A 23,481-nucleotide genomic window follows, 5' to 3' on the forward strand; every position below is an offset into this window, starting at 1 on the left:
GGCTTAGTGGAATTTCAAAAATCACTTTATTACAGTTCATTTTTGGTTTATATCTATATTTTTTTTGTATTTTTGTTATTGCAGAAGAGTACTTTCCCCTCATGTTTTCAGGATTACTTGAAAAAACATCTGTATTTTATATATGTTAATAATATATAAATAAATGATATATATATTGTAATATATATCTCACTGTTGTTTTATACATATATATTTTGTATTTTTGTTACTCCAGAAGTGTATTTTTCCCTCATGTTTTCAGTGTAACTTTAAAAATTACCTGTAATACAGATATTAATAATAAATATTAATTTCATATATAAAAATAATATACATTTTAATACATATCTCACTTTTTATATATGTATTTTTTGTATTTTATTCATTCCAGCAGCATAATACATATATGTACATATATATATATATACTAATAATATGTATAAATAATATTTATATATATATTATAATCTATAGCTCACTTTTGTTTTATATATATTTTTTTTTTTTTTATTTTTACTATGTCAGAAGTGTAATTGTCCCTCATGATGAAGTGTAACTGGAAAAATCACCTCACTTTTATTTTATATATACACTTGTTATACTTGCATTATTCCAGAAGTATCATTTTCCCTCAAGACATAGAAATTGGAGAAATAACTGCCTAAGTTAATTAAATATAATTAATTTATATATATATATATATATATATATATATATATATATATATATAAAATATATAAAAATATTATAAATAAATAAATAAAAATATAAATATTATATATATAAAATATTATAAATAAATAAAAATATAAATATTTATATATATATATATATTAAAAATTAAAATTATTTAGTTAGTATGGGTTTATTTAATGCAACAGACTTGCTTTTTGCCATGGTAAATATCACATATTTCTGGATAAAATATTCTGGATAAAATATTTTGCACCCCTGAGTTTTATTTCCTGTAAATTACCCCAAGTCTATAAAAGAACCCACTGGAAATTTCCAAAAAAAAAAGATTTTTTTAAAATAGAAATCAACAGAATACCAGGAAGTCAATCTACAAAACAATGGAATAATTTATTGGATTTAAAAATTTTCTTAATTGTCTATTTTCCATCACAGCCATTACATAATTAAATGACAGAACCAACACACGGCACATTTAAAAATCAATTTTTTATTTAAGGGAAGGCACTCAAAATGTGCTTTGTATTTTGGATGCAGATGATATGATTTTATTTCCTGCATCCAAATATTCATTAATATATTTCAAACTTTCCTGAGTAGAAAGCAGCAGTTTTATCTCCTCTCATTTGATGTGGCAGCTTAAATTCATTCAAATAATCACTTCTAGATTTGTACATATTTCTCTTTTTGTTTCACTCCAATTTCATCCTGCTGTACTTAAAAAAAAATTGTAATTTTCTCTTACTACACAGAGTGAGGTGTATTTACAAATAATACATCTTTTTTTTTTTTTTTTTTTCCTTGAGAAGTGAAAGATTTCTCATTCCATTTTGGGTAAAATTCAAAAATTTCAGGATATCCAAGGAATTTTTTGGGGAATTCTTTGGAGTTGGAAGTGAGAAGAACTCACCTTGTATCTGCAATCTTCCCCTGCAGAAAGGATCAGATCATTCACGGAATTCCAGTCACTTGTCAAAATCAGCCCATCGTGGCCTTTCCACTGAAAGGGGAAAAAAAATCAATTCACCAATTGTGACAGCTTCTAGTTTCAATATTTATCCCTCCTTGGACTTGAGGATCTTGGAGTTTTTTTTCCAACCTTAAGCATTTTATGATTTAGCAGAAAAAGAAATTAAATAAAGCCTGAACAAGAAGAATCAAAGCACAAAAATCTGCATTGAAATCCTTCATCTAAACATCCATTTAAAAATTTTTAATCCCAAAAAAAAAAAATTGAAATTCAACAACTGCTTCTTAACAAGAGAAAAGGCTTCTGTATTTTTATTTCTGTAAATTAATCTCATTAATTAATCAGATTATTAATGGTACCTGCAGAACTTTAGCATTTGGCTGGAGGGGTTTAATAATCAGCTGCTGCCCTGAGGTGTAGAGAACTTTGTCAGAGTCAGGTGCCCAGGACACTGAGTACACTGGAGTTCCTGTGGGCATGGAAAAAAACACTGTATTTTTAATAAAATAAATTTTTAAATAAATAAATTTTAAATAAATAAATAAATAAATAAATAAATAAATAAATAAATATTATTATTATTATTATTATTATTATTATTATTAGTGATGGATTGATGGCAAGATACAGCAGTGCACAGTAAATAAAATCTATAATTATATGTAACATATAGAAATAGATCTCAAATATTTCAGTACATAAAATGCATCATTATTGCATGAAATATATTTAGATTAGATAAATATCTATGTAGATAACGCTGCACTACAGAAATGTACATGACACGTTTCTCAAGCCTCTTTATCCATTGCCATTTACCACATTCTCAATTTCTAAAACTACAAATGAAAGGTTTTAAGTGCAGAAAAGTCCAGAAAACCAACAGGAAATAGCTGCACTTTGTATTTATATTCAGATAAATACAGAAAAATATATTCAGATTTTATCCACTGATACAATTTGAGTCCCAAGCATCACTCCAGAGACACAGAAAATCAAAATAATACTCACCAATGACATCAGAAAATAAATCTTTTCACCCCAAATTATGAGGCTGGACACAAAAAATGGGTGGAAAGGTTTCGTGTTGCACCTAAATTGTTCTTTTTTCGATTTTTTTGGGTACCATAATTAACACAGATTTTTGTTTTGCTGTGCAAACATCCCATTCACAAGTAATTCCCAAAATAAATGACAATAAATGACGGCTGGAGAGATTTTTCCCAAGTAACTGAAACTTTCCCAGACTGAAACTCTCAGAATTTTCTATCTGGAATAAAGCTGACTGTTCCATTTTAAAATCATGTTCCAGTTTTCAAATTAGATTCTTTGAAAACAGAATAAAGCAAAAATTACATGGAAAAAGATCCAAGGGGAAAAAAAAAAAAGAATTTTAAGAAGTCAGACTTGCCAACTATGCAAATATTTTCCATATTATTTGACAAGATTTGTCTCCTCTGAAGAAAAATCAAAGGATTTTGCTACTTGATTCCTTGAAATAAAACTAAGAAAGTTTAGTAAAAAGCTTCTCCAAGTATTAAACTGAGCAACTGAATTAAAAATTGTTCAAATAAACTATTTTTAATGGAACTTTATGGTAATAAAAAACCCCAAAAGATGGGGTAAAGATGCTCTCACTGGGTAAAATTTTCAGTGACAATTTTGGCATATTAAATCTCCAAAAACGACTCAGGAATATTCTTGGATGGGAATATTTTGGTGAGATTTAGATAATTAAGTGATTGAACAGCCCTAAAATCATCCAGAATCTCCCCACTTCTCCCTGTGCAAAAAGCTGATTTTCTTATGGTTAAACTCCATTTGAGCTCCCAAATATTCACCCTCTAAACTGAGACCTGGTGTGGTTGCTCCTGAAGATTTCTGTATTTCATAGATTTTCTTTCAGGGAATTTTATTCCTTAAAAACACAGAATTATGGTGGATTTTTTTCTAAACTTGTCAACCATCAGAGCAGACAAGCCCCAGGAACACAACATATATTAAATAAATGTGGCTCTGGCTGTTCTCCTCCTGGCAATTCCTGGTGAAAATGCCATAAATTCTGTCCCCAGCCGGAGCAGAAATTCTAAATAAACTCTTTTTTTTTTTTTTGTCCTTTCCTAATGCTGATCTAACAATCAGAAGAGTTTTCTATTTAAACCAAATGTTTGCCTTTTTTTATGATGGCTGAGGACTTAACCACAATTTCCAGGGCTTAACAGCAGGAGCTGAGTTAACTCATTTCCTCCTGCACTTAACAAGGACTGGCTTGGGAAAATGCTGCCAACACCCTGGAAAGCCCAGAGGAGCAGCCCCACTGCAGGGAAAACAGGAATATTCTGGCAGAAAAGGAGGCAAAAAGGCAGAAAATTGGGATTTGAGGAAGGAAGGTCTGGCTTATCCCACAGCAGACTCGGTAATTGCAAGAGTTCCGGGCGGATTTTGGATTGTCACGGGAGGAGAAACATTAATTTAAATAATTTTAGTTCTGGTGAGGCTGTTTCCAAAAGAATGCAGGTATCAGGAATAAATTCCTCCCTGGGGAGGGCTGGGATGGAATTCCCAGAGCAGCTGTGGATCCCTGGAGGTGCCCAAGCCAGGTTTGGGATGGTGGGAGGTGTCCCTGCCATGGCAGGGATGAGCTTTAAGGTCCTTCCAACCCAAACCATTCCAGCATTCCATGATAATCCTGTGGGTTCCCAACACATTATCCAAGAAATCCATGGAAAAAAAAAAGTTTCCTCATCAAAATGGATCAGTGGAAGCCCAAATACAACATTTCAGTGTAAGGAGAAGGAGGAACAAAAGGAGGAATTTTAAGGGAATCTTAAGGAGGAATAAAGGCCAAAGACAGAACAGGCACGTGGATCATCACCAAAACACCAGCCTGAACATTTAATTCTAACACAAAGGGTGCAATGAGGCAAAGGAATGTTGGCAGTGGGAATTTTTGCAGCTCTTATTATAATGAAGTGAAAAATTGGAGGCACCACTCCTGCAGAATGCTGGCCTGACCCCAGGTATGGCCATGCTTACACAGGGACTGTGGGATTCTCACCCTGAATTTGAAGGATTTCAGGGCCTCACAAGATTTTAAGTTGAAAACACAAACACAAGGTGACAGTTACTCCATGGGGACTCAACTGTGCTTTTGTACTGCACCAGAAACTTGCAGAAACCAATGAAAATTCCTATTTCAAACTGCAGCATAGAATTTACTTGATATGCTTTTTCAAACCTCAGATAAGCAAAATAATGCATAAGAAATTCGACAACATAAACTGAGAAATGTTAAAGACTATGTGCTTCAGTTTGAATATTTTTTGTTTAATTCTAGTTCAGTTGGTTTATCTTTTTACCTGACAAACATTGCATGAGCAAGTGAACTTCCTTAAAAGAACTGCAATGCATTTTATATTCACTGCTGTGGTTAAAATGCCTTCCCCAGGTTGAAAGAATTGAGATCATTTGTTTCAGACAGAGATAAGGGCCTGACATTTAACCCAAGCCCAGGTGCATGTGGTTTCTTCAAAAATGTCACAGGGTCACACAGGCTCCATCTATGAAGGCTGAAAAACAAAATTTAGCTGAGGATCTTCACTGAAATGGCACCAAATCCTCAGCGTGGGACTGAAACTGCTGCCTAAAAATATTGCAACACTTTGAATTTGAAAAAAATTAAATACTTTTTTAAAAATCTTACTAAAATGCAACTCTGATTTCCATTTATTTGAATTAAGGCCTTAACACCCTTGAACAAACCATCGCTGCCATATTTAGGGTCTGTTATTTAAATATATTTCAGAATAACAAGTTCTGATGGAGCTTTGAGCAAAGAACTCACCTTGCTGAGCCAGAGTGGATCTCAGCATTCCACTTTTAGACCAGATTTTCACTTGGCCATCTTCCCCAGCTGCAAACGAGCACAGAAATCAGCAAACACCATGCAATAATCAGTCTAACAAATGTATTTGTATTTTACTCAGGAAACACCAGAGTTAAAAGAAATCCAGCTTTTCTTACAGGTGAATTCCTTTTGTTTAGTCTTCCAAACATGCAATAGGAAGCACATGAAGGAAAAATATTCAAGATGGTTCTTTTGTTTTTATCAGGAAATCCTCCTTTCCTGAAAATCCCTGAATTCTTTTCTGAAGCTGCTCCTAGGAAGGGAAAATCCATCATTATTTAAGCATCCCAAATTCTGTATTTTTGATTCCTTCAGTGGCCCAGAAGCTGCTTAAAGGAGTCTGAGAAGGCCCAGGGGAGCAGGAGCAGATTTGGTGGATTAAACTGGAGATTTCACAGCTGATAAATGGTGGAAGTGAAGATAACTCTGTTTGGATGGCTTCAATTTTCTACCATAACTGTGTGTTACCAAATAACCCAGATTATTTATTGAACAATTCACTGCTCAACACTACACAGTTAGGGCTGCTGTAACAGCACACAATTCCTGGTGTGGTGTCATTTTTAAAATGCTCTGGTCCTTCCATTTAGGCCCCCCAGATCCAATTAAAAAAAGGTGCACCTAGAAGTTAATGGATTCTTCCATTCAAATATAATTTATTTACCACATTTCAGGTCTTTATATCTGGCCAATGTTGTTTCATATGTTTAAAAAGAAGTTTAAAAAAAAAACCCTCAACAAAATGAACAAAATTTAAAATCTTATTTGTGCACATTTGATGTTGAAATATAACCATACAAATATTTGAAGTGGTGCGGTAGCAATGATTTATTTACTCTTCCTCCAAGTACAGCTGTGGTATTAGAGGAGTTGATCTCCTCAGAATAAACTGGAAGTGGTGATGAATTCCCACACTCCCCAAAAAGTGTCAGTGTCATGCAGTCTCATTAAAAAAAAAAAAAAGGGTTTCAAAAGACAATTTTGACTTTGTCTTTGGAGAAGTTCCTGAGGCAAAGCTGTCTTTAAAAAGAACAATATTCGTGTCCCTCTGGGATTGCAGAGGAACAGGCCAGACAGAGTTCCTTGAAGCAGCATTTCAGAGTCTGGAAATGAGCAGATCCAAAATTATCTTCAGTTCTTGTGGCCTGAGCTGGAACTTGTCCAATCAGCTGTGCTCCACCAGCAGGAGCTGACACCACCAGAAACCCCAGCAAGGAGCCCAGCACAGGCAATTTCAGCAGCTCCCCTAAAACCGAGACAGAACTTGGGAGAAAAAACGCCAAAAGCAACTCATTGACAGAAGATTTAGGACCAAAAAAATGGGGTAGAAATGAAGAAATTGTGGGCTCACTCCTCTAGCATTAATAAAAACAGGCTGTAGGTGTTAATTAACGATAATTAAGGAATAAAGCAGAGGAATATTCAAGATCAATGAGCCTTTCTGGCTAAAAAATCCCAAATCTGCAGGGATAAATGTACATAAATGTACCAACTTAGCAACTTTTTCTTGTAACAGACAGAAAAGAAATCAAATATTCTCCTTTCTGAAGTTCAGAACAGCCACAAAACCATCTAAGCACTCTGATATTAAAACACTTACTTTCAATTGGATTGGATGACTTAAATGAAAAAAGAGAAATATTTTTACTAGATCTATTAATTAAAATGGACAAGACTAAGCTAAAATAGCATTAATTAAATAGTGCAAAATGAACTCCTAGTAAACAAGGTGGTAACAACCTCTGTGATAATTAAGACCAAAAAAAAAAGTGGATTATTATTTTAGTTTTGAAAGCACTTTATTAATATCGGAATGCTCACCTGTAACCAGGGCTGTTCCCTCATAATTCCACCTTCCTGCAAGGACAGCTCCACAATGTGCTTCTACACTTTTCTCCACTCTTCCCAGCTTGGAAATCAAGTGGAATTTACCTTAAAAAAAAAAAAAAAAAAAAAAGATATAGTGTATATAATTTACGTCATTATAGATAATTAATTATTTTACATTATGAATGACATGATATATTATTACAGCAGTGCTGGTACCTTCTGTGGAAAACACACAGACAAAGCAAGAAAGCAACAATACAAAGAGAACATCCAGTTGTTTTTCACAGCTCAAATCAGAACTATTCCTGCTCCCAGCAGCCACCCCCAAACTCTGTAATGATTTCAACAGAAGGATCAGGAAGTTTTTCTTCCCAAATAAGGGATGCTGCTTAAATCCAGGAAGATCAAATTTAAACTGGAGCAAAGAGCAGACAATGGAGAGCTTGGAAAAATGAGCAGCCCACTAACTGAAATAAACGACTTTAAAATCAAATTATTTTTATATATTTGATCTAAGCTGCCAGGCTGAACCACTGCAAGGAAGTTCCTGAGTGACCAGAACTTTTGGCACAATCATCCAGCCAAATCTCTGCCAGTGCAAGATTTCCAAGGAAAAGATTTTTAACACTGACAAAACGCTATGGTTTGGATAAATCAGTTTATTTGAACAGATCATTTAAAATTCCATGGAATCCCAGAGTGGTTTGGGTTGGGAGGGACCTTAAATCCCAACCTTTCACAGACCAGGCTGCTCCAAGCCCCCTCCAACACTTCCAAGGTGTTCATTTAATGCATTCCATTATTTCATAACTATCAAATAGAATTTATCTCATGAATGTATCACTTATTGCATAAAGCATCTCTCAGGTCTGAGATTTTCATGTTTCATGTGTAAGCAATAACTGGATTTAGAGGAATTCAGTGTTCATTTCTCCAATTCATTTGGCAAAATTGCCTTTTTTGCTTCTACATTAAAAACAGCTTTTATTTTCTGAGAAATATGTGTTTTATTTTCTGCACCTTTTTCCAGGCAGTGTCTTTGTTCCACCTTTATCCAAGATCTTTTTCAGCTGGAGAATCCTTAAACCCAATCTCCCAGGAGCTGGAATATTCCTGTGCCATCACCTACGGGACTCAGCATGAAGTGGCTGAGCTCTTCAGAGCCATCACTTTTTTCAGGATAAACAGAATTCCATGGAAATTTTATATATTGAAACAGCTTCTACTGATCTAAGCAGATCCCCTGATTATTTCTGTGAGCAATTCCTCAGCTCATAAGAGACAAATGAAATTCCAGTGGAAGCTCAAGCAGCTGGGAAAGAACTGGAGGCTTTGGTGAAGTCAAAATATCAGGAAAATGGGCAATGTCAAAGTATCAGATAAAAATCCTGTTATCCAGGGAAAATTCCACTATTTTCCCAATCTTTTGCATCCTCTCCCACTCCACAAGCTCCTACTTCTCTCACAAGGCCCCATGCAAAGAGGGAAACAGAGGAAATTGTAGCTGAGCAGGGAAGAACATGGTTACATGTAAAAGCAGGATCAACTTTCCAGAATTCCTCTGGAAAAAATGTGATCATCACTTAAAACTGTATCCTAATCCTTCTGCAGAACAGGGAGATCAGGTTTTCAGGGACAGCAGCTTTACTTCTGCAAATTCTGTGCTTTTCCAACAGGGGGATTCACAATTGCTGCCAGTCAAAGGCTTTTTCCATGGCTTCTCCATTTCCATGGATTTCTGTTCTTCAGCTGAGGTAACAGAGACTTTCAAATTACAACTTACTACACAAAAAAAGAGAACATTTTAACCAAAATGCCTGGAGTAGGCAGAAATGATTCAACTTCATCTCTGGTCCTTTGTTTTTATTAAGTACTGAAGACAGAACTGTCCTCAACCTGAACATCACTCCCCAGTTCTGATGGAATTTCCAGTGGGAGACTCCCAGCCTATCCAAACACAGAATATAAAACATGTATGTTTTGTTCATTAACTTCCATGGACTCTTAAATGCTGACCTCATATAAAACTGTAAATAGAAAAAAAAAAAAAAAAAAAAAAAAAAAAGGTTGAATCACTTATGATTTGTCCTTAATTTGAAGGTTAAAGCCAAAAATATTCTTCATTTTTGTTAAAAAATAGCACCAAGACCAATGTCAGTAGGAAATAAAAGAACAATATTCCCCAAGAGATTCATTTCAGAAGAAAACCCAAGGGGACTAAATTTACATTTGCTCTGATTTCAAACATCTGCAGTTCAACAAGGAATTAATGCAACCCTGTAAAGACATTAGGCTGCTTTTCCATTGGATTCAGCAAGTTTCCAGGAATCCTTATCACAGAGGGGAGTTTGCTGGTGCAGGGAAATTGCAGGAATAAGCTGGTGCAGGAAAATTCATGCAGGAAGAAAAATCTGGCTGGGTGCAAAATCTTTTTAGGGAGAAGAGAAAAAAAAAAAAAGAACCCATGCCAAGCAATCCTCAAAGCTTCTTGCTCCCCAAATAATGCCTTGCATTTGACTGAGATGAGCACTAAAGGGTACGAAACCATAAATATTTTAAATTTACCTGAACATTTTTAATTGCCTTTGTCCCAGATTGAAAGGCAAAAATGTATTCCATTTGCCATCTGTTTTCTGTTCAGTGGGCAGTTTTCCTTATCTCTTCCACAACCAATCCTCCCTCCAGGGAGACATCTGCTGATAATGGGCATTGAGTGTCACTGTGTGACTGATAAGAGCTGTAACATCCCACTGTGAGATGCTCTGCCCAGAGGGAGGAGCCAAGCATTCCTACCTGGATAGAATCTGGGTTTTTGGGACACCAGCACGGCTTTTCCTGCACTGGATTTCCCAGAGGAACAGCTGCCTCTTCCACTGCATCTTCAGAGGAAGACTACTGTGGCAAGCACATTTCTCTCTCTCTCTCAGGATTTTTCATAGAGGTGCACAGAGAGAAATGGAAGAGAAAACAATTTCTATTTCTGCTCCTTGTTTTTCCCATGTGGAATGTGCTTGGAGAATTGTTTACCTAGGGTGATCACTTGGTTGGATCATGGATTGCTTAAACCTGATGGCCAATCCAACCCAACCCAACCCAATCCAATCCAATCCAATCCAATCCAATCCAATCCAACCCAATCCAATCCAATCCAATCCAACCCACCTGTGGCTGGACTCTGGAGAGCAGGGTCACCAGTTGTAAGGAGTTAGATATGATAGTCAGAGAAAGCAGCATGTAGTTTTCAGTATCCTCTTTTATATAGTATATTAATGTATTACAGCATAATTATAATAATCATTCAGCCTTCTGAACTAAGTCAGACATCAGCATTCTTCCCACTGGGTTTGCTGACATCTACAACAGACAGGATCCCTGCTCCAACAGAACCACACCTGACACTCCAGCAGGACTGCAGCCACAATTCCCAACTGGATTGCAGCCAACACCCTAACAGGGTGCCAGGTTGTATTCTGACTCTGTCAGTGTTGTTTTGGTTCACTGCATTGTTTATTTTATCTTTTTACTTTCTTCCCTAATAAAGAACTGTTATTCCTGCTCCCATATTTTTGCCTGAGAGCCTCCCTTAATTTCAAGTTTATAACAATTTGGAGGGAGGGGGTTCTAATTTTTTTCCATTTTTTTCCATTTCAGGGAGGCTCCTGCCTTCCTCAGCAGACACCTGTCTTTCCAAACCAAGGCAGCCTTACCATCAGAACTCGTCAGAACAAAGCTCTCAGCCTGGGATTGCTTCTTGCCACCAATCCCTCTGGGAAACCAGTGCAGATCTATGGGATAAACATCATCTGGAAGCTTCAGCACTCGAGTGGTCTCGCTGGTCACAGGGTTCCATTTCATCACCTGGTGGTCATCGCTGCAGGAGTAGAGCTCGTCAGCTGTGGTCCAGCCCACACAGCTCACCAAGTCCTTATGTGTCGTTCAGCTAAGGAATCTGAAAAGTTCAGCTATTACAAATAGTCAAATACCCCATCTATTCACAACTGAAGGGACAATCCACGAAGATTATTTTGATAAGATTGCATGGAACATTTAATATTAAAAAAAAAAAAACACATCGTTTTTTTTCCTCTTCTGCCAAGAAGAGCTGGTAAAAATTCAGCCAAAAATGAAGGGAATTGTCATTTCATAAAATGAAAATATTTCATAAAAGTAAAATTCTTATCATGATGTTAAGTTAAAGTTATGGAAACTTGGCTAAAACGTTGGGTTAGTGAAGGGTCAGTGCAAAATACACGTGCAAAAGATCCAACTATCATTCAAAAGTGTTGGTTTATTAACACCACACCATACATAAGTGTTCAATATCTCTTAAAACGTTGTCCTTAAAGGCTGCAGTCAATGACAAGGGGAACAAAGGAAAAACGGGAACAAAAGCCATCTGCAATTTACTAATATTTCACTGTAATTTCAACAACAACCCAAAAAAAAAGTTTTCTGGAAGTGTCTATTCAGAATGAACATGATGTTCCATGTTTTTTTCTGTGACAAAGGATATGTTTTGGCTCCTTTAAAAGGGAAGTCTTCAGTCTCATCTCAGTTTTTCAGATGGAGCATTAAAACCATGTGTTATAACTGTAATAAAACAAATACAAACTGTATAATTAGCATAATATATATATGCATACAAAAGCAGCCAAAATTAAAGAGGAAGACACTGACACTAAAATTTAAAGTTCTGAAGTTATATTACATCACTACTGGGGAAAAATAAGCACCAAGAAATACCTGAGTTTAGAGAGAATTCTGTTTTCACATTATTCAACTGAATTTGGACAACTTGAAGAAAAAATGATGCTGTGAACAGTGAATCCTTAAGGTTGGAAAAGACCTTTAATATCAAGCCTGAAACATCAGAGGTTGGAGCACTGGAGATCCCTTATGCTGACACACAGCCACGAAAGGAAAACGTGGTATCTTCCTTTCAAAGCCCCGAACTTTATTATAAATTTTAAAGCATTTTAATCGCTCTGTTTGTGCTACTAAAAGGCTGAACGCCCACCCTGGGCCACCCACAGGTACCTCCATCAGTGCCAGCCCACGTATTCCCTCCGTCCCAAGGAATCCAGCAGGGCTCCGCTGGAATTTTAGGAGAGATGTGGCAATAACCAGGAATTACAACCAGGAATTATCCCGACTCGGAGAAGCCAAAGTGCCTGACGCCTCCTCCCTTTGCCATCCGGAGCTGCTGGCCCGGAGATGAGGATCAGGGAATGCCAGAGGCGGGATGGGGGCAGCGCAGGGAAGGAATTCCACAGGGAAGGATGGGGGAGCAGCGAGAAGGAAAACCAGCGGGCGGGATAGGGAAGGCAACGGGAAAGGACAGAGCAGGAAAGGGAAGGAATGCCACAGCGGGATGGGGAGAACGCCGAGAAGGAAAAACAGCCAGCGGAATGGAGCGTACAGAGAAGGAGACACCAAACCCTCGGGGCAGCCTCGGCCAGCGCCGGCCGCGCCAACAGCCGCTCTTCCCCCGGTTTCCAGCTTTCCAAGAAGCAATTATCCAACCCTTCCTGAGGGTCGGGGCTCCCCCGCCCTGCCCTCAGCTGTCCCCCGGAGCTCTCCCTCCCCTCCATCCGCCCGTCCCACGCCCAGCCGGGGGTCACGGCTCCCGACCCTCTCGCCCACCGCGGCGGTGACTCAGCCGAGGGGAGGGGGCCGGCGGCCGCCGCCTCCCCAGCGCGCCTTTACCTGCGCGGGCAGCGGGAGGGAGCGCGCAGAGCGGCGGCCGGAGCCCGCTCCAGGAGGATCCCGGGATGATCCCGCTCCCGGCGGATCCCGGGATGATCCCGCCTGCCGATCCCGGGATGATCCCGCCTCCCTCTCCCGCTCCCGTCGCCTCAGGAGCGGCGGCTCCCGCTCCCCCCGCCGCCAAGCGCCGCCGTCGCTATGGCGACTTCTCGCGAGACCGCATCCTCTTCATCCTCCTCCTCCGCCACCTCACGGGTCCCCCCCGGCCCCCCCAAGGTGCCACGGCGCCGCCCGTTGATTAATTAAACCCGCTTCAAAATCGCCGCGCTCTCACGATTTTTTAAATTTTTTTTTTCACTTGTAAAAACATTTTTTTATAATTTTTTTTTTTATTAATTTTAAACCAGCGCGCGTCGCCCAGCAACCAGGCGCCGCCCACTGACCTACTTCTAAAATTAAATTTAACCCTTTTCTCCGCCGGTAGGGCCGCGAGGCTGTGCTTACCGCGTCGCCCTCACCCCCTAATGTCTCCCACCCCTCCGTCTCTGCCCAGAAAAAGCCGCTCCCGGCGGATTTCTGGGCGCTTTCCCCTCCCTGCTGTAACGAACACAAGATGGCGGGCGGGGGCGGCGGTGCCGTTCAAACCCGCGGGCCCGGCCCCTCCCGTCCCAGCCTGCCCCGCGCTTTTCTAACGAATTTCGGTTCGAGTTCGCCGTTTCGGCGCCATTTTCGAGTGTGGAAGCGGCCGAGCTTCTACAGCAGCCGGAGCCGCCCGCGCTGCCGCCGCCTCGCCGGGGCACGGAGCCGCCGGGACGAGCAGGTACGAGCTCGGCGGGAGGAAGCGGTGGTGCCTCGCCTCAGGGCGGTCGGGTGGGGGGGCTTCGCGGCGGAGGAGGTGCCCTCAGGGGGCTGCCCCGGGCGGGGGGTGCTGAGGGGATGGTGCTGATGGGGGAAAAAGAGATGCTGGGAGAGTTGAGGGGAGACAAGGGATGCTGAGATGGAGATTCGGACTCTTGAGGGGAAGGTGCTAAGGAAGAGACAAGTGGTGTTGAAGGGAAGGTGCCGAGGGGAAAGGCTGGTGGTGCTGAGAGGAGAGATGGGGGCGCTGAGCGGGAGACAGGAGGCGCTGAGGCGGAAGGTGGATGGCAGGAGGTGCCGGGGGATCGGCGGGTTCTGCCCCGCTCCTCATTTCCCCACTTCCCTCCTCGCCCGGAGGGAGCAGAAGCGGCGGCAGCGCCTCTGCCCGGGCCGGGCTGCCCCGCTGAGGGTCCCCCCTGAGGGCTCCGGGCCCGGCGGGTCCGTCCCGGCTGCTGTCGGCACACAGGGCTTTGAGGAGCGGCTCCCCGAGGGGCTGTGCAGCCCAAGGGCTCCCGCTGTGCCCTGAGGGACCGCGGCTCGGCGCTCGGGGAAGTTCAGGGACGCCTTTGGGTAGCGGAGAGACCCGATTTTAATCTGCTTAGAGCAGGGACCCTTCTAGCCCCGGCTCTGCCTGCTGCTGCTTTGATGCTTGAAGGATGAGAGAAAAATCCCGAGAAAGCCCTTAACGATTGGCCATTCGCTTAAAAGAGCTGGACTCGATGATCCCCGTGGGTCCTTTCCAACTCGGAATAGTCTGGGATTCTGTGACTTGGAAAGAGCGTGACAAGGGTGCAGTCTGGCTCCTTAGGCTTTAAAAAAGCCCCAGATTTGTCACTGACAGGGCTTGTCTCTATCAGATTTAATCGGCTGTTCATAAGGAAACTTTTCTGTCCGTCTCCGGCTCTTTTTTCGCTATCCCCGTGAGGAAAACGGCGCTTGGCAGGAGAGATGCTTTTACCGAACACCTTCGAGCTGGCTCGGGGGAGGGGCTGGGCACGAATTTGTTAAATTTGTTAGAGACTATGTGGCAGCTGATTTATCGCGATTTAAAAGCTGAGGTCAAGTATTTCGGCTTGTTCACTCTGGTGAAGTGTCCGGGGCGGGGGGAAGGGTTGGGAAGGTAAATAGGTCTATATTGCACAATTCTTGTTGGAGTGGAGCAGTTTGGGGAAAAAAAAAAAAATAAATAAATGTGCTTTGAGAGGCTGTAATTGTCCGCGACAGCCATTGCGGAACAGTTCTGAACGGGGGCATAGACTGAAATTGCCTGAAAATGAGTTCTGTCTCTCATTTCCCCCCCTCCCCCATTGTCCCAAAAGGACTCTCATGAGAGTGTGGGTTGGGGGTAGGTCTGAAAACGTCAAATGATTGGCACCAATTGTAAGATGACTTTCTAACCACGTCAGTTTTTTATCTTGTGAGAAGTAAACTTTCTCATGTCTGTTTTTCTGCGAACTCACTTCGCCACTTGCTGCAATTTCAACTCTTTGGGGGAGAGTTTCGCTCCTTTTCTTCTCATCGGGTGCTTTCTCTTCACCCGTTTGGGGAGCTGTGCTCGAGTGCCAGCTGATGGCTTTTGTAATGCTCGTCCTTGCTCAGATCACTTTAACATCCCGGCTAGATGAAGGTATTTCGTGTTTGCTTTCTCTCTGAAATGCTGAATGCTGGCAGGAGAGGTTGCGTTGTGTTTTGTGAGCAGAGTGTGTCGATTTAAATTATTTAAGAGTCGAATCTTTGCTATAATCACGCAGGGCTTTTGTTTCTCTATCTGTTTATCAGTCTCTTTATAGCCATACAAATATTTAGCACGGATTATTGAAAGTAAAACGAGTGTCAGGTCTGAAATATAACGAGTTCTTCCAGGAGAGTTAGAGACATGTGGCTCCTGGGCTTGTTATTCAATGTGTCTTTAACTCTTTTGCCCCCAGCACCACGGTGGCTTTCAGGGAGCAAAGTCACTGCCCTGGACGTGTCCCCAGGAGCTGGCAGCAGGTAGATCCATGCTGTTAAAACAGATTAGGCTCAGCCCCTGGTTTTGGGGGTTGATGTATCTTAAAATACATCATTATGAAACTGACCTCGATATTTTGTTTCAAATTTGGATTTTTATTTTCTAAATGCCTCCAGTCTTGAGTTTCTAAATGAGTCAAGCATCTGGGCAGAGGTGTAGGTGAATTCCTTGCGGGGCTGCAAGCTCGGTGCTGAGATCACGGGGTTCTCTTGTTTGTGTTAGCAAAGGAGATAGAGCCCTTCAGTTGTTTGATTGCTTGGAATGGAAGGGGAGCAGCCAACAGGGACCGTGCCAGGCAAGAGCACCAAAACCTCCACTGCAGCCCGTGGGAAGGGCAGGGAGCCCTTGGAGGAGTCCTCCATGGCCATGGAAGTGGAAAATGAAGGCACCAGGGAGCCTGACAAAGAACCTCCCCAAGGTAGGTCCGGGCTGGCTGTCGTGGTGCTCACTGAGCCTCCTTAGCAGCAACTTGAATTTCCCAACTCTTCCAGATGGGATTTGCTCTTTTCCCTTCTACAAAGCAACGCTGAAACCCCAGGCAACTTAAAACTGCTTTTAAAATGGTCAAAAGAGCTTGCAAAGAGTTAAGGGGTTTGGCCCAGTACAAGTGCAAAAGCAATTTGTAGACTTTCTCCTAATAAAGCCTATTTCGGAGCTCTGATCTGGAACACTGTACTTAAGATTGTGGTACAACAGCAGGATTTTTCAAATTTATAGGCAGCCAGTGGTATGGGATTTCTTGGAATGGTATAAATGTCAAGTTTATTTACTTAACTCTTAAAATGATTTGACTTTCTTTTTCATGAAGCAGTGTATTTTCTTGAGTTCCTTGAGTTGAGCTTTCGCAGAAAAAAAATCTGCAAAACCAGCAGCTGTGTAACTTTTTAGGGAGCCAGATGTGCAGTTGCTAAAGGCAGGTATTTGACAAATACGTTGAAATTGGTGGCAAAAACTGCTGCTTGTTGGAAGGAGGAGTTGCTGGTGCCTGGGGAAAAGCTGCTCTGCTGATATCCAGGGGGCCAGTTTGTTTTCGTAACAAACTTCCTGTCTTTGCAGAGCAGCCGTGCTGTCATTGCAGCTTTCAGAGCCTCGTGAGAGATCCCCAAATCTTGCACAGTGGCTCTGAAATGTGGCTTTGCACTTATTCATTAGAAAGGCTTTGCCTGCTTCAGATTTGCAGATTTATTGTGATGGTTGGAGCTGCTGGAATTGCAGGGGGCCTGTTAAAGTGTGTTGGAATAAGAATTACATAATGAAAGAACAAACCCAGCGATGGGACATCTTAAGTAGCTCTTAAAAAACATTTTGTTTGTGGAAAGAAGAATTTTAATTCCACTCAGCTCATATTAATAACTACAGGCCAAAATGTAGCTTGGTTCAGACAGAAGTGATGTTTGCTTTTTCGGTTCAACATTTTAAAAGGTGTCAAATCACTGAGAGCTTACAGTTGTTTTTTTGTTGTTTTCTTTTTATCTGTCTGTTTATTTGGATGGGTTTTAGAAGCCTCAGAGGAGGTGGTGGATAATCGAAGTTTAGAAGAGATTTTGGGTAGCATCCCTCCTCCCCCACCTCCAGCAATGACCAGTGAACCTGGTGCTCCTCGCCTCATGATCACTCACATTGTAAACCAGAACTTCAAATCCTATGCAGGGGAGCAAATTCTGGGACCTTTTCACAAGGTATCTTTCTTTTTCCTTAAGTAGTTTTGAACTGAAGGTAAGACTTCACTGGGTGGTATTAATCCTTCCTGCATTTTCTTCATCTAAGCTGACCTCAAAATAACTGAAAAAATATTTAAGGTTTAGAAATATTTTGATAGTAATATTCTAAATTAAGTAGAGAAAACAGTTAAGTGCAACTTTCCAATGCTGTGCAATTTTAATTTGTCAGCACAGCTTAGAAAAGCTCTCTTTGCTCTTGATTTCGTTTGCTGGAGAACTTTTAGGGCTGTGTTTGAAGAAAGAGAATATTTTTTTGTGCCCACAAGAGACTTACGTGGCTGAGCATGAAACTTTGCTTGTGAAGCCTGTGAAGTGCAGGGCTTTGGGTTAAGCAGTGCAGCTGGGAAAGCTGAGCTGAGCTGTGGGGCTTTTATTCACTTTTACCTTGGCAGCAAAAGCTCAGCTCTCAGACACTTGCACGCACGAGGAGTAACTGTGCTTGCAGTGGGTGATGGACACTGGGCAGGATTTATTTCCCTTTGAAGATCATTTTTTTCCCTTCTCTATGCAGCGGTTTTCATGTATTATCGGGCCAAATGGCAGTGGCAAATCCAATATCATTGATTCCCTGCTTTTTGTGTTTGGCTACCGAGCCCAAAAAATCCGCTCCAAAAAGCTCTCGGTGCTGATCCATAATTCTGATGAGCACAAGGACATCCAGAGCTGTTCTGTGGAAGTTCACTTCCAAAAGATCACTGACAAGGTATGTATGATCCCAGCTTTTCCCCTTAAGGAGCTGAGAAACTTCTAATATTTGCTTATTTTCGTTGGAGCTGGGAAAAACTTCGTAGCATGATTAGTTTACCTTTGGGATATAAACCATCAGTGTTAATTAACTTAAAAAATCCTCTGTTGAGTAGTGCAGCTCTTAAAATCCTAGTAAGTTGCTGCAGGACTAATATGTGGTAGATTTCTGTTTGAAAACAATTTAGAAATTTTTAATGATCATTTTAAGAAGAACTCGTTTTAATTTGTAATCTCGTTTGCCTCAAGTAAATAAATTTATTTCTGCAATTAAAAGAATTTAATGGAAATTTATAAATCCATATTTGGACATATTAGATATTCTTAAATGTATAAATGTATTCTTAAGTGTTATCTTAAATATATAACACATTCTTAATACATGTATTAAGAAATTAAACCTATTTAAGCAAAACTTTTCAAACCAATTAGAAATTATTTTAGGTTATCTAAATTTAGAAAAATACAGAACGGATCTGAAACTTATTTACACTTTATGTACTGTAAACAAGCCTGCAATTTTCTAACACATTTTTCAGCAAAAATTCTGGACCCCAGATTTGAACATTAAAATTTTTTGAAGCTGATATTTTGTTTGAATGAAATAGAAAGTGTTGGTAAATTAAAAAATACATATTTTGTTTGCTGCTTTGTGTATTGATAAAAACTTTAGCACTTTTTTGTTGATTTATTGCAATTGTGGTACAAAGAATTTATTTCTCCTAAATTAAATTTCTTTTTTGTGCACACAACCGAACTTTTAAATTTAGGGTCAACTAAAAAAGTGAGAAGTGTACATTGAAATTCCAAAAATGGTGTTAATAAAGAGGCAGCATTTACAGCATTTTTTAGGAACTGTTTTAAAAGACACTTACTTTTGTTTCTTTTTGTATTTTGAATAACCAGATTAAAAACTCATCTATTTAATTTTTTTTAATTTTTTTTTGACTTTGTGTGAACATCCAGAAGCTGAGTTTGATTGAAAACCAGAGAGCAATTTGAGAGCTCTTGGGGGTTAATCTGGGTGAGTTTTAACTTCTTAAAGCCTGGCACCAGCTTTGTTTTGGCTGCTGCTCTGGAGGTAAATGGAGGCTCTCATTTGAAGCTGCTGCTGTCACATTTGTCACATCTTTAATGTTTGGCTTTTTTATCTTGTGCACTTTCTGTGTGGAGCTGTAAGTGCAGAGAGCTCTGCAGTCCCCAGGGCTTCCAGAGCCATGCACAGGCAATTCCTGCAGCACCTCCACAGCAGCAGCTCAGTTTGGGGGGAAAAGGCATCAGAGCAAGGCAATTCAGGGGATTTTTTGTCCACTTCTCAAAGGATTTTTTTGTTGTTTTTCTCTTTTTTTTTTTTTTTTTTTTTTTTTGAGAGAGATGCAATTTTAAGACAGCTCCCACTTCTACAACTCAGAGTCCATGATAAAAACATCTCATGATGAAACTTATCTGGTTAATTGTGAAATAGGAGGTAAATTCCCATCTACAGTAATTGTTTCTCTGGCTTTGTGTTTCCTCAAAGCAGGAAGGAGATGATTACGAAGTCATTCCTGACAGCAAATTCTATGTCTCTAGAACTGCCTATAGAGACAATTCCTCCACCTACTACATCAATGGCAAGAAAAAGACATTCAGAGATGTGGGGATGCTTCTCCGAAGCCATGGGATTGATCTGGATCACAACAGGTTCTTAATTTTACAGGTTGGTGTGTGAATAAAACCCATTTGAAAATTGTATTTCCAGTTAAAACTAAAAAAAAACTGCGGGTTTGAAGTGTTGCCTTGGAGGCCTTGAAGTGCTGTAGCAGCACATCATGGTTTGCATGCTCTGCTCAGGGTGCAAATCAGGATTTGCTGCTGTAGGAATTGAAGGCTCAGAAGCACTTGGGGGATGCTCTGTCCCTTTTCCAGGAGGGAATTTTGTGGTGCTGCCTGCAGGACTCGTGCTCGTTCCGCCCTAGCAGCACGTAAATATTGGAGTGTCAAAGAAACCTTCAACCCCAATATTATTGTGCTGCTTCAGCGTGGCAGAGACTCAGCAACTGCTGGGGGTGCTTTTAGCTCTGAACTCCATCAGTATGAATTGAAATTTGAATTAATTGTTTCATCGACTGCTGTCTGCTGCTCTCATAGAGACACGGTTTTACTGACAAATGGCAGTGGGGAAAATGACTTGTGCATAAAATAAGTGCAAGAAAAATCCCCTGAATTGTGTTTGTTGTTTACCAGCTCCTGAAATAGTTTTAACCACTGTTTATAACCAATTCGAATTTACAGCCCATACTGTAAAATTAATCACAATTTTTCAATATAATATCATTTATATTCATGTTTGACCTTCAGATTTGAGGCTTGCTTGCATCTGTTTGCTGTTTTAAAGTCAGGCTGAAGGGAACAACATTAATTTTTTTTCCCTAGTTTTTAAATAATGAGAATTTTGCTATGTACCAACCAATTAAATTAAGCTACAAGCATTTAAATATTAATTTAATTAAATAACTATTTCTGCCATTACCTGAAATTACTAATAAGTCCCAAATCTACTCTGGCCTAGAAATCAGTGATCAGTGGGAGCTTCCCAAGGTCTGAAATGTTTAATAGAGTTTATTTTAGGCTTGGTTCTGTCAAAGGAGCTTCCAGTTCCCCTCTAAAAAAACCAAAATATTTAAAGAACTTGTAGCTGGGTGGCTGTGCTTGCTTCACTTCCTCCAGGCTTTCTGTGCAGTCCTTTTTTACAGCTACACCCCCAAAAAGAGGAGATCTCTGTTTGCAAGTCTCCATGCCAGTTAATTATTTCCTCCAACACTTTATTCCTCTATTTTCTGCTTCAGGATGGAGCGAGAAGCACCTCCAAGAAAACAACCTGAAGTAAATACATCCTTTTTTTTTTTTTTTTTTAAATACAGTTGTTCTGCAATCTCATTTTGCCAAAATTTCCAGAAGGGAGAAATGTAAAGTGAAAGATGAAGCAGGGTGGGAATGCTGGCCCAGAGATCCCCAAAGCTCAGTTAGAACATTTGGAAGAGAATATTGATAGCTTCATTTATTTTATATTTCCCCCCCCCAAAATGGGATTTGTTTTCTTCTCCACAAATTGTTTCAATGAGGGGAGCATCCCTTTTTTCCTAAAAGCTGGAATTTCAGGCTTTATCCCCTACAGAGGGAAATAAGGGGAAGTAGAGCAAATATTAACCACAAAGCAGAGTTTTCCCACCATCATTTTTGTATTTCATCCCACCAGGCTTTGTCTCAAAAACTGCACTGAGATTTTCTGCTTTCTTCAGCCTTTCTGACTGAGGGCAGGGCCTTTCTCTTTGCCTTTTTAAAGTGAAATTCACTCATCTGACTGTCCAAAATTCAGTATTTCCACTTGGGAATATTTTCCACACAATGACAGCAGAACTTCAACTCCCAAATCCCAAAATTTATAGTTACCAGGAAATAAAACCATCTAAGGCTGTGGATTGTTATCACAAGGATTGCATTTTCCCCCCCCCAATGTTTTCCAAATTATTTAAATTTGAAGGGATAAGTAACAGGTTTATTTGGCTTTTACTCTTTTTTTTTTTTAAACAGCAAAACTAAGAGTTTAATTAAACTAAATTTAACCAAGTATTTCTCATTTAAAATAAATTATAAATCTCTGCTTTTTGACTATATCAATAGGGTGTAATTAAAATATTTCATTTGTACTCTAGATTTTGGGGAAAATATTAATGGAGGATTATCAGATGCTGGTTTGGGCGTGTGACAGAACATTTGCTGTCAGTACTAAAGAAAATGTTGTAAGAGAACATATCCTACATGTAATACCAACACCTTTAGAGCTTTGATTTTATCTTGCTCACATAATTGCCATTACTCAATGGAAAATATTTGCTTCAGGTTTTTTTTTCTTATTTTTCCCCCTTTCACCCCTTATTTTGCAGTGCTTTTCTGCTGATTTTGGTGCTTTTTAGGGTAAAATTTGTAAGCTGAGTTTTGATCTAAGGTGTTTCTGTTGATGGCAAACTGAAAATATTCAAATCAAACTGCTGCTAGCTTCTGTGAATAACATCACAAAAAAAGAAAAAAAAACACTGTGGGAAAACAGAAAATGTGAGAGTAATTGAGTAGTTCTAGAAAAATTACAAATTCCGTGCCTGAATTTGCAAATTGAAATAAATCTGGTTTCAGAATTCTTCTGGTTCCAGTGGGAAGTTGCCAGCACAGAACAGGAGGAGTTTGTCACTTCTGGGATCCTTAACTCCAACACTCCATAGTGCATGTTTTTAATAAATCTCCCTGTGCTTTTAGTACTTCAGGAATAGACAATTATTTTGCACTGTTAAAATAATTATTCTTTAAGACAATCACAAATATGTTGCATTTTTAATGAGCTTGCCACAGCCTGAAACTGCAGCAGGAAAAAGTGCATCTTGTCACTTAAAAAAAAAAAAAGAGAGCTTGGGAGAAAATCTGGCACCTTGCTGCTGCTTTTCTGTCTTCCACACCTTCCAGGAGCTTGGAGAGGTGTAAAGAACAACAAATAAAATAATTTAGCTTTCACTGGAAGCCTTGGAACCCTGCTCTGGCCAGGCTGACAAACTCAGAGTGTTTGTGCTGCTCTCTGCAGTGACTCCTCTGAAAGGTTCAAACTTTTCAGCCTTTTGTGCTTTCCTCTAAGGAAGGAGGAGAGAACTGGGAGCCCTGGGGGAAGTGCAGGCGGAATATTTGGGGTCTGTGGCCACCTCTGGGATGGGCAAGGTGAGAAGCAGAGTCACCAAAAAGGGTGGAAAAGCCAAGTGGAGCTGCCCAGGTAACCCCCCCTCTGCACATCAATATTGCAGAATTCATTCTGCATTCATGGCAGCAAATTTGCAAATTGATTTTCATTTATTTCACAATCTTACAGACAAATCAGAATTGTTTTAAGTCAATTTTGTCCTAATTGCAGTGATCTTCACTTGAATCTATTTGATAAACTTAATTAAAATATTCTCTTATCTTAGGTCTGAACAACTGCAGGGATTTTATTTGGTGTGTTTTGTAACTGCTTTTATTT

General features: G+C 40.0%; 2 protein-coding genes across 10 annotated transcripts in view; one reads left to right on the top strand and one right to left on the bottom strand.

Moving 5' to 3' along the window:
* IFT80 (intraflagellar transport 80) overlaps window positions 1–11,327 on the bottom strand; it is a 40,390-nt gene extending 29,063 nt beyond the window's left edge. For all 3 annotated transcript variants that reach the window (XR_008438607.1, XR_008438608.1, XM_053986355.1), the window contains exons 1-5: window positions 11,108–11,327; window positions 7,392–7,502; window positions 5,508–5,576; window positions 2,023–2,132; window positions 1,604–1,693 (exon numbers count right to left, since the gene is read on the bottom strand). Coding sequence is in view for 1 of the 3 variants with exons in the window: in XM_053986355.1 (XP_053842330.1) it covers window positions 1,604–1,693; window positions 2,023–2,132; window positions 5,508–5,576; window positions 7,392–7,502; window positions 11,108–11,255 (528 nt within the window). In the remaining 2 variants the exon portion in view is untranslated. The remainder of the gene's footprint in view (window positions 1–1,603; window positions 1,694–2,022; window positions 2,133–5,507; window positions 5,577–7,391; window positions 7,503–11,107) is intronic.
* Window positions 11,328–13,581: 2,254 nt separating this feature from the next.
* SMC4 (structural maintenance of chromosomes 4) overlaps window positions 13,582–23,481 on the top strand; it is a 28,708-nt gene continuing 18,808 nt past the window's right edge. Inside the window, exons 1-5 of one of the 7 annotated variants that reach the window (XM_053986347.1) lie at window positions 13,582–13,926; window positions 15,893–15,956; window positions 16,203–16,393; window positions 18,208–18,399; window positions 19,963–20,139. In XM_053986347.1, coding sequence (XP_053842322.1) covers window positions 13,720–13,926; window positions 15,893–15,956; window positions 16,203–16,393; window positions 18,208–18,399; window positions 19,963–20,139 — 831 coding nt within the window. In that variant the 5' untranslated portion in view covers window positions 13,582–13,719. Of the gene's footprint in view, window positions 13,927–15,892; window positions 15,957–16,197; window positions 16,394–17,475; window positions 17,655–18,207; window positions 18,400–19,962; window positions 20,140–23,481 lie in introns of those variants that run through there. The other 6 variants (XM_053986352.1, XM_053986349.1, XM_053986351.1 and 3 more) reach the window with 6 other exon arrangements.

This window comes from Vidua macroura, chromosome 10, assembly GCF_024509145.1.
Source record: "Vidua macroura isolate BioBank_ID:100142 chromosome 10, ASM2450914v1, whole genome shotgun sequence".
Taxonomy (NCBI): Eukaryota; Metazoa; Chordata; class Aves; order Passeriformes; family Viduidae; genus Vidua; species Vidua macroura.